At 34.8% G+C, this 11,588-nt stretch overlaps 1 protein-coding gene across 2 annotated transcripts; it reads left to right on the forward strand.

The window, feature by feature from the left end:
* Positions 1 to 2,662: 2,662 nt before the first annotated feature.
* LOC7487007 (flowering time control protein FY) lies at positions 2,663 to 11,588 on the forward strand. Of its 2 annotated transcripts, none has more exons than XM_002299174.4 (18): positions 2,663 to 3,201; positions 3,387 to 3,478; positions 4,149 to 4,217; positions 4,344 to 4,448; positions 5,402 to 5,497; positions 5,601 to 5,683; positions 5,766 to 5,837; positions 5,932 to 6,029; positions 6,720 to 6,779; positions 6,868 to 6,928; positions 7,017 to 7,104; positions 7,209 to 7,272; positions 7,504 to 7,582; positions 8,114 to 8,203; positions 9,030 to 9,118; positions 9,317 to 9,822; positions 10,110 to 10,361; positions 11,210 to 11,588. In XM_002299174.4, exons 1-18 carry the CDS (start codon positions 2,862 to 2,864, stop codon positions 11,279 to 11,281), a joined length of 2,316 nt encoding a protein of 771 aa, XP_002299210.4. In that variant the 5' UTR covers positions 2,663 to 2,861; the 3' UTR covers positions 11,282 to 11,588. The 2 variants fall into 2 exon arrangements, with proteins under 2 accessions (XP_002299210.4, XP_024449615.1); XM_024593847.2 differs by having other exon boundaries at positions 3,184 to 3,201; positions 4,138 to 4,217.

Raw genomic sequence — 11,588 nt, forward strand, 5'->3', positions numbered from 1 at the left:
ATTCATATAGATTGTGAAACACCAAAAGAAACACCGATTATTTTAGACGAGATGCATGCCCGCGCGCTGTCGCGGGCTTATAAAACAAATATATTTAATAGTGTTATAATTGTGAACCAGCGCTGAATAAGTAATAGAAACTAAAGGTATGATGAAACCAATATTTCATGACAAAAAAAAAGTTGTGTTGGTGATCAAAACTTAGAGACTAAACAAAATGATTTGTAGCAATCCACAGTGTTTTGGGAGGAAAGATACAGTGATTTCGCCACATGATTTAGTTTTTCTGTTAATAAAAAGCAAAAAAAATTACAAAGCTAAATTCTCTACCAACTTAATATAAAAAAAAAACCAACAAAGATAATTTTGGAAGGAAAAAAACCCATGAGGAAAAACGTCGTAGCAATTGACAATGTTTTGTGAGGAAAACTACAGTATTTTCCCCAATAAAATAAAATAAAAAACCATTTAGAGAAATACTATAGCAATCCATAATGTTTTGTGAGAAAAACTACAACGCTTTTCCCATATTATTTAGCTTTATTGTAATTATAATTCTTAACCAACTTAATATTAAAAAAATGACAGATAATTTTGGAAAAAATAATAAAAAAATCATATGGGAAAACACTGTAATAATTCACAGTGTTTTAAATAAAAAAATTATAAAGCTAAATTCTTAATTAGCTCAATATTAAAAAAATCAAATCGACAGAGACAATTTTAGAAAAAAAAACACAAAAAAGAGGGAAAAAATCATGTTGGAAACACTGTAGCAATTCATAGTGTTTTGTGATAAAAACTACAGTGCTTCCCCACATGATTTAACTTTATTTGTAATGACTTGTAATTGTAATTTTCAACAATGTTTTGTGAGGAAAGCTACAGTGCTTTCCCTACATGATTAAGTTTTATTACAAAGTTAAATTCTAACCAACTCAATATTAAAAAAAATAAAATCGACGAAGATAATTTTAGAAAAAAATATTACAAAAAAAGAAAACACAAAAGAAACTGGAAAAAACCATGTAAGGAAAAACCATATCAATCCATAGTGTTTTATGAGAAAAAACTTGTATTTACTTATAATTGCAATTCTTAACCAACTTAATATTTAAAAAATAAAATTGACAAAGACAATTTTAGGGAAAAACATAACAAAACAGGAAAAAACCATATGAGAAAAAACACTGTAGCAATCCACAGTAATTTGCGAGGAAAGTTACAGTGCTTTCCTCACATATTGTAACTGTAATTTTTAATCAGTTCAATATTAAAAAATAAAATAAAAAAAAGATAATTTCAGATAAAATTATATATAAAAAAACCATGCGGAGAAATACTGTAGCAATAAACAATGTTTTAAAGAAAAAAATTACAAAACTAAATTCTCAATCAGCTCAATATAAAAAAAAATCGACAAATATAATTTTGAAAAATAAAAAAATAAAATAGAAAAACTACGTGGGAAAACACCGTAGCAATCCAAAGTATTTTAAAGGAAAAAAATTACAAAGCAGAATTTTTAACCAGCTCAATATTTAAAAAGTAAAATCAACAAAGATAATTTTTTTAAAACAAAATAAATGGAAAAAAAAAAGAAGAAAAAAGAAGCAAAGTTGGAAAAAAAATAAAAAAATAAAAAAAAGGGGAAAAATACTGTGAATTACTGTTGTAATTTACAATGATTTAGGTGTGGGGGAACAGTGATTCCCCCACACCATTTAGATATTGTTATAATATATAGTATAGTTAATTTACAGGCCTCCTACTCTATAGATCGAATCAGAAAAAAATTAAATATAACAAAAAAAATATTCAGATAATTTAATTGTTATTAAATTCAACATGTTAATATTGAAACTTTTTAATTTAACTTATGTGAATCAAGTTTAAAATAAAATTGTATGAGAGTTATCTCAACGTGACTTAATCAATTTGATTAGTTTAAAAGCAACATGCCTTACTGGTAAAAAAAAAAAAAATTAAGAATGAAATTGACAAAAAAAGAATTCTTAATCCAACTCTTGCCTAGTTCTAGTATAAAATCAAACAAAGAGAGAGCTATTCTAATATTATCCAATTAACTTGGTGGTCTAAAGACAGAGAAAAAATATTTGAGAATAAATTTGAAAATAAAATTGATATAAAAAATCTTTTGACTTAATTCTTGATCTAGCTCTGGTTTGAAATTAAACAATATGAATGTTGCATCAACATGATGTAGTAGACTTAATTGGTTAAAAAATAACATGATGATTGTTAAAGAATTTAAACGACAAATTAATAAATAAAAAAATAAAATAACTTTACTATTTATATAAATAATGAAGCTACACAAGGCAAGCTAGTTCTCTTTTATCACCTGCGCGCGCATATGTATATAATTATTAATTATGATAATAGGATTGTAAAAAAAAAAAAAAAACTAAAACTAAAGCATTTTCTACATAGAAATGGAGAATTTATTTTCATTGGGGACCATGTTGACACTACTAGCAAAAAAAATTATTAACAACTTTTTGTAGGTTTTATTTTGTTTTGAGATTATTTTAATGTGTTATATTTAAATTAAATAATAAATAATAAAAAATAATATTTTAATATAATTAAAAAAAAAAAAACACTTTGATTCAATACACCAATATCAAGTAAGGTGTTACTCCAGATCAAACAATCCATTGGGTCAAGAAGAAAAGATTAAAAAAAAAAAATCAAGAAAAGGAATTTTGATTAAATCATCCAATTGGATACGCAATATTCTTTCCCGCTCCCTTCTTCTTCTTCTCTCCCTGTCAAACCCAATTTAGGGTTTTACAGTTCTTTATCCCCTTCACTCTTCACTCCACTCTCCGTTAAAAATGATGTACGGTGGTGATCCTCAGCAACAGCAACAGCAACAGCAACACCACCACCACCAGCAGCTGCAGCAACAGCAGCAGCAGCAGCAGCAACAGCAGCAGCAGCAGCAGCAACAGCAGCAGCAGCAGCAGCAACACCAACAACAACAACAACACCACCACCACCACCAACATATGCAACATCAACCGCCACCTGGTAATGACTTCCACCGAGGCCCCCCGCCACCGCCGATGATGCGGCAACCCTCCGCTTCATCAACAACTCTTAGTCCTCTCGATTACCACCACCAACACCACCCTCCGCAGGCCGCCCCCGGTCCTCCTCATCCTAATTACGAAGGTAGGTAGTTAGTTACTAAGTGCATTGTGTTTTGTTTTTTCAAGTGTTTTAGGGTTTGGGAGTTCTGTCTTGATTAATTTAATTAGAGTGACCAAGTTTCAATTTTAACCTAAATTATAGTTATGAACTGTGTGTTTTGATTGAAATTTTGTGATTTTCTTGATTGTTTGTTGTTGTTGTTTTAGGTCATGGTGATGGTTATGGTGGAAAAAGGATGAGGAAGCTTACGCAAAGGAGAGCTGTTGATTATACAAGCACGGTTGTTAGGTATATTCAGGTAATGCTTGAAATTTGTGACAGCTCTTAATGTATCTAAATTGGAAGCAATGCGAATTTTGGAATTTGTTTTCTTTGAAGTGGATGTGTTTCTTACTGGATTTGGTGTTCCTTTAATTAGAATTGAATAATTAATGGGCGCATCTATTTGTCTGTGTTAATTCCACTATCTGAATTTGTAGTTGTTTTCTTCTATATCATGCCTTTGGCTAAAAAGCTTATCAGTGTTGGTGTTGAATTCATAGTTGGACAGGACTAGTGGTTTTCATCAGGTCATAGTGCTGATCTTGACCAAGAGTTAATTGCTTGGAGAGGTGGTGGTTTTTGCACATGAAAAAAAAGGAATTACACCAATAGGTTTTTGTTCGCCTCTGCTAGTATTTTAGGTTTTGTGAAGGGAGCGAAATAAAAGAGTATTTGGAAGGAAAAGTTTACTCTTAACTCTTTGAAGGACTTGTGGGTTCAAACTTTACACTTCTAGTAATCTGACGTTGAAGAAAACATTTGAACTTCACAGATTATGGATTTTCTATGATGTTCATATGATGCACAGTCAATGATTTACTTGCTAGTTTCTTTTGCTTGCAAGTGGGTGGCAACCCCCTGGTGCCTGCATCACTAGATCTTTTGTTATTTGAGTTACTTGTAATCTTGTTTCAGTGTTGCTGCAGACTCGTATGTGGCAGAGGGACTCGAGGGACAGGACAATATTGCAACATACCCCAGCAGCTGCAATTGATGTTAGTGAACATGGTTTATCTATATTCTTTCTTTATGAGACATCTTGACCAAAGTGGCTGTCAGTTTAATTATCTTTCTATGCTTCTAGCATGCAAATTTTCTTCATGTGTTGATCTCTGGTGCAGGTGTTGCCTACAGTTGCCTATTCTGATAATCCATCAACAAGCTTTGCTGCAAAATTTGTCCATACATCTCTAAACAAAAACCGTTGTTCAATTAATCAGGTTTTGGTAAGTCAGATTGCGAAAAAAATCCTGACATTGTTATTTATTTGAAAAGATAAGCATATATTTTCTCTTAGGACGTAGTATGATCTACTCGTATTGTTCTATTATGGACCATCCAGTGAAATTATGTTTCTTTTGAAGTTTGAAGTCAATTTGCTTTGGTTTTTACGAAAGGGAATACCACATTTGATTATTTATCACTACCTGGGCTGAATTTATCTTCCTTATTTTTTTCCCTGTTAAACATGTTTCAGGTTCAGAGTCAGATGAAACTGCAATTCATTCAATGGGTTATCAAACTTAGTTTTTACTTGTCTGAGGTGTCAAATATATAATTGTGTATGACATCTTGAAAAATGACTTACACTGAATTATTCTTCTTTGCTGTTACAAGGCCCTAGACGTGTTTCATTCTGATAGCATAAAATGTTAGGCCTTTCATTGTGTCAATATGAGTGGAAAAAAGAAATTGTTGCTGGATGTGCAAATTGCCTGTTGTAACAAATCAAGTTAGATGAAGACTGGCGATCCATGTTGTTTCCCACAAACTGAACTATCTTACCATCTTTAATTTATCTACTAGTTAGCTCTTTGAGACCTCAGTCTACAGTTTGTGTGACAGTGTAGAAAGTTGTTGACTTCTAAGCAGTAGTCTCCAATTCCTACTTGGCAGAGCAGATAACTTCATTTGCTTAGTATAGAAAAAGTGGTGTGCGTGCGCCTGCACACCGGCATAAACATGCAATGAGTTTACATGCATGCTGCCTATTGTGGAATGAGTTTGAATGCCATTCATTTCTTGCTTGGTCCAAATTTATTGTAACTTAACATTTTCCTAGCCATTTTCCCTTCTTAATGGTAGAAAACATATGGGTTCTTTCTTTTGGGATTCATCACATCTGATGTTTCTTTAATCATGTTATCAAACATATTCTGACCCATTTCTTCATATATAGTGGACTCCAAACGGGAGACGTCTAATCACAGGTTCTCAAAGTGGGGAATTCACCCTTTGGAATGGACAGTCATTTAATTTTGAAATGATTCTTCAGGTGTGTGGTTATGGTCTTTTAATTTTGATTTTTAACTAGGAAAGAAGCGAGATTGATGATAGAAGCGAGATTGATGATTTTTGTGGAGTTCTTTTATGTGCAGGCTCATGATCAAGCAATCAGGTCTATGGTATGGAGCCACAATGACAATTGGATGGTCTCCGGTGATGATGGTGGTGCAATTAAGTAATTCCCATATGTTCCTATGGTTTTGTTGCTATTATGTTTGTATATATTGTTCATCTAATGTTGTTTTATACTGTTTTAGGTATTGGCAGAGCAACATGAATAATGTTAAGGCCAATAAATCTGCTCATAAAGAATCAGTGCGAGGCTTAAGGTAGAATTTCGCTTCATATTTTTCTTCCTTTTCCGTTTTTTTCTCTCCAAATATGTGATGTTGGTGAAGATCTTATTGCAAACCTCTTGAACAGTTTCTGTAGGACAGATTTGAAGTTCTGTTCCTGCTCTGATGACACTACTGTTAAAGTTTGGGACTTTGCTCGGTGTCATGAAGAGCGTTCATTAACGGGTAATGTGTTTTTGGTCGATGAACATATGATATTAATTGTGGTGCCCATTTTGGGTGGTTTCTTCTTTAGTAGAGCTATCTTATATACCTGTTGGGAGGAGGGTTGGCCCATTATTTATAGTACTGAATGGGATGATCCTTCTTCCATTCACCTGAATAAGTTGAAGTAATGTTTCTTTAAGATTGCTTGATATGATGCCATACTTTTAGTCAGAAAAGTTGACCTTGAAAGAAGAATATTGAAATATGCAATGGGCCCAAAACCCCTTCTCAGTCATTTTCTTCTGCGAAAGATAGTTTAGAGACTAATGCAGGGAACATTTATGGGTTTGTTTCCTCATGTTCTCTTATTACTCATTTGGACGGAGAGAAATAAAAGGTTTTCAAGGTGAGAACACTTCCATTTGTGGGCTAGAGATATCTGCTTAAAGATTTTATGATATTAGGATGGATGCAATTACTAGTTCACTCCCTCTTTGATTTGCAAATGTTAGCTGGTAGATAACATGTTTTTGGCTTCCGTGGTATACTTCTATTGTACAGGGGCTGATGCCCCTGTTTTGGTACATAAATTAGTGTACGCCCCACCAAACAGTCTGATTGCATAGATTACTGTCTGTGTGCTGTGCTCATAATATTTGCACTGAGTGACCTAAAGAGTTTTCCCTGCATCATTTTGAACTCAGGCAGGCCATGGTTGGGATGTGAAGAGTGTTGATTGGCACCCTACAAAATCTCTACTAGTGTCAGGTCTGCCCTAAATTCATTTTTGAATGTCATGATCTCTTTCGAAGTTGACATTGTTGTGCTTGATGCTGCTAATTGACTTTTTTTTTAGGTGGGAAAGACAACCTAGTAAAACTCTGGGATGCTAAATCTGGAAAAGAGCTTTGCTCATTGTGAGTACAAATTTGCTTGGTCATGAGGCTCAAGTTTGGCTTAGAATTTCTTTTTATAAATGTTACAAGCTGGGCTTGGGTTTTGCAGTCATGGCCACAAAAATACTGTGCTTTGTGTCAAATGGAACCAAAATGGTAACTGGGTGCTGACTGCTTCAAAAGATCAAATCATCAAGGTTTGCAAATTCTTTCTCACACCAAAGCCCTCGTTTATGAAAGGATGGCTTGAATGTTGTTCCCAGTTTACCTTGTCCATTTTGTAATTTTTGCATCTTTGCAGCTTTATGATATAAGGGCAATGAAGGAGCTTGAATCTTTCCGTGGGCATCGGAAGGACGTGACTGGTTAGTAACACCTTTCACCTATGCAAACTGTACGAGAATAAAATTTAGTTGTATAATGCTCTGCTGTTGATTGTAAAGTTATGGGAATAAATTGCTTTTATATATTATGCTCATTGTTGGCTGAGCCTTTATTAAATTTGCTAGCATGCTTGTTTTAATTTTTAACTTTTCTGTGCTGTGATTCGTATACGGTGATATACTTATCTTAAAAATGCTCCCAACCTTTTCTAGCGTTGGCTTGGCATCCATTCCATGAAGAGTACTTCGTCAGTGGGAGTTACGATGGATCCATTTTCCATTGGCTTGTGGGGTAATGTTGTTATCTCAAATAGAACTATATATTTTTTTTGCTGTTAAATTATTCTACAACTTCTACCTGAAGTTCTCATCATTTTATGCATTAGGTGATTGAATGTTATGTTTTTTTTTTAATATATTTTTCATTAAAATGTTTGCAATGCATGGAAAATCTATTCCCAAGGAAATGAGTAGATGGAGGTTGAAGAGAACTATATATATAATTTAAAAGTATACAGTGGAAGGGGATGCATAGAGTCCCCCAAACAATTTTTTGTTTTTTTGTTGATTCATTGTTCAGGGAAAACTATAAGAAAACAAGAAAATAGATTTTAAGATTTCTTCTTTGCAGAATTTGTCGTTTGCTTTTTTTCATTGTTTTGGATGGTGGATTCCTGAAAAAAAATCAATCTTTTGTTCCTATTTCCTTTTTCTGTCTGTTTAAGTTGATTCTATTTTCTTGTTTGATACTATTTGTGCTGTTTGCTTCACATGTGGAAGTAATCTCATAAAGTTTCTGTATCTTATGACTGATGATGCATAGGCATGAAACCCCTCAGATTGAAGTTTCCAGTGCTCATGATAATAGTGTTTGGGATCTTGCATGGCATCCAATCGGATATCTTCTTTGCAGGTAAATGCTTTAAATTCAAGTTCATTGATCCTGGGATGTTAACTGGTTTTTAGTTTTCCAAACCTTTTGAGCTGATATTCGAATACGTTACCTTTCTTGAATTTCATTGCTTGGAATATTGAATGTGGTTCAATATAGTTAGTTACCGCAGTTTTACCTTTTCTAGTTATCAATAAGTTGCATTGTCTTGTTTCTTGTTCTATTTCTTGGTAAGTTGGTGTGTAACCCAGTTAAAGAGGAACGTGAGTGGCTCAAATCAATGGTATTTCAATGTGCACATCTAAAAGACTTCATTATCTGAAACTGCTTCACAAGTTGCTCTCCACTTGGGCCATTAATATATAAAACAGATGTACAGACTGCCTTTGAAGCATGGAAAACTTGAAAATTCTAAGGAATCAATTTTTTTCAAAGCAAACTGTGCATGATGGTATAAATTTTTTGGCTTATTTTTGCTGTTCTTCTGGGTCTTTTGAGGAGTTTCTATTAGTTGATATTCTCTGGGGTTGGAAACCCTTTTTGTCAATATTTTTATATGGAAAGATGCTGATTTTCATTTTCGTGCTGAACCTTGCACTCTGAATTTTTTCAATAAAAAAGGGAGGGAGAATTCTTGGTTGTGCTAAATGAGTACTTGGCTCTAGCAACTTCAAGAATTTTGTTTGCATGAAAGATTTGAATGTCAAATAATAGTATTTCAATGTTCTGGTGAAGGACTAAAAGAAAAAAATGACATGATTAAATTCCTTGTCATCCTAACCTATAACCCTTTTATAAGGTGTTTCTATCTCTTCAGTTACAAAAATCTGCATAATTTTTTCTGCAGTGGTAGCAATGATCACACGACAAAGTTTTGGTGCCGAAATAGGCCAGGAGACACTGCCCGTGATAAATTTAACGTGGGTCAAAACCAAGGTTAGGCTTTACAAACTGATGAAGCTGAAAATTGGCTTAATTGACATTCTGTATTAAATCCAATCATGTGTTGCATCGGCCGGAAAATCTGTGTTTGTTTCAAAAAATTTAAGCTACAATATTTTCCATGATGTTATGATTAGTATACAAAAGCATATTTTATTGATTAATTTTCTAACCATTACTATCTTCTACCAGGTTATGGTGAACAAAATCCTGCCTTTGGTGGCCGCTTCCCTGGCAATTTCCCTGTACCTGAACCACCAACAACTCCAGGACCATTTCCTCCTGGATTGACTCGAAATGAAGGAACTATTCCAGGTGTTGGAGCTGCAATGCCACTATCGATTCAATCTCTTGATGCATCCCAGGGAGAGAAGCAGCCTCTTCCTATTTCTATGCCCTTTGGATCGCCTCCTCTTCCTCCCGGTCCACATCCGTCGCTTCTTGCTGCTAATCAGCAGCAGGGATATCAACAAAATCCTCAGCAGATGCCACAACAGCAACACCAACCACACCCTCAGCACATGCCTCCTTTGCCTATGCCGCCTCCAAATATGCAGCAGCTACAGCCTCCATCCCACGTACCCCTGCTCCCTCATATGCATCTACCTCGCCCTCCACAAATGCCCCCTCATGGCATGCCTTCACCAATCCCATCTTCCATGCCCGGATCTTTACCTTCATCACTGCCTGGTCCAATGGTATGATATAGTACTCCAGTCATTTTTTTTCTTTCCCTAGTCCATCCAGTCTCTCTCACTTTAATTCCAAACGTTGGAATTTTGAGCTTTCTCTATTAATTTCTTTGCATTGTTGAAAATGCAAAGCTCACTGGCTACTTTTTAGAAACACAAGTGGTGGTTGAAAGGATATGGTGTCGTTTAAAATAGATTTTGGAACTCTAATTTCTAGCTATATCTGTTCAGCACTTTCCTTAGTGAGATGTATTTTGAATGTTGGATTTTGCTTCCTTTTTTTTCCTTTCTAGGGGATGCAAGGGACAATGAATCAGATGGTACCTTCATTACAACAAGGCCATTTTATGGGCATGAATCCATTGCATGCAGGATCCTTACCCACAAGTGCCGCCCCAACAGTTGGTGGGGGTTTTCCAAATGGCCTGCCAAATATGCAGGGCCCATCAAATGCAAGCGGGGGCCAAATGTATTCACAGGGTGGTCCATTCAACCGTCCACAAGGTGGACAGATGCCAATGATGCCTGGGTTTAATCCTTATCAGGTAAGATAGACATCACATTGTTAGGTTATGAACGATGTACCCTCCCCCATGTTTGCACAAAAAATGCCCATTACTGTCAGTGTAAATTAATGGTATTTTGTAATTTGTTGTTGGCATTTTCAGGTTCCATAGACAATTTAAACAACGTTACTTGAACATCCATGAAATGGAAATGGCTATTTAAAATATCAATTAGAAAAGTTCTACTGAGGATTACTGAATTCTTAATCTATATTCTAGCTATTCTGATGCTCTAGTGCACAAACCTTCTTAATCCAAAACATCCTTTTTATTCCTTCTTCCAACCCATTTTATGGTAAAAATAAGCATGAAAGGCAAGCAACCATTTGTTTGAGGGAGGTTCTTTCCTGAGGTTAACATTTTCTTTAAGGATGACTTTGTCAAAATATTTTTTGTGTAGCATCATTATAGTGTAGTGTGCTCAGCAATCCTACTGACTTCCGTGCCGAATAGTATCATTGGCAAAACTGAAAACCAAACTCTCCAAAACATGTTACTTAGACTACTAAAGAGTAGAGAGATGCAAAATTCTGTCATTGAGATAATTCTCTTATTGCAGTCTACAGTTTTGGATCATGCAAAATTTCTAGAGTTCTAGTGACTTATGCAATTTAATTAAAATACGACGAGGGAAACTGTTGATGTAAGCATGCATAATTTTATTTGCTTTTTGGGTTGCATATATCATTTTTCATGTCCCTTGTGAGTGATGAAGATGATAATGTCAGGACAGAATTCTACATGTTACTTGTTTCTGAGTGGGCTTGTGTCTGCAACATTTTTGTTTGGTCAAGAAAAAGCTAACATGTGTTAAATCGTAATTGCAGTCTGGGAACCAATCTGGTATGCCTCCACCACTACCACCTGGTCCACCACCACATTCACAGACACCTCAGTAGAACCATTGTTGCATCATGGAAGGGCAGCTGCCTAGAACTCAAAGACGAGAGAATGCTTTTGCTGCTTGTGCTCGTACTAACAACTCAACTTAAAAGTCGCTGTTCGGTGCCTCTGCCAATTTTCTTTTTGCCTTGTAGTCATGTTTAGTGCTTTACACTGAATATCTTTTTGCCCCATTTCCATTGGCGATACAAGATTGTACAAGTAGGCCAAGTGTTCTTACTTTTATTATTACTCTTAACTGAATATTTTTTTGCGTGTTGCCCACTCTGATTACTATTGGTGAATGTCTTTGTTGTTGTTGAA

This window comes from Populus trichocarpa, chromosome 1, assembly GCF_000002775.5.
Source record: "Populus trichocarpa isolate Nisqually-1 chromosome 1, P.trichocarpa_v4.1, whole genome shotgun sequence".
Classification (NCBI taxonomy): Eukaryota; Viridiplantae; Streptophyta; class Magnoliopsida; order Malpighiales; family Salicaceae; genus Populus; species Populus trichocarpa.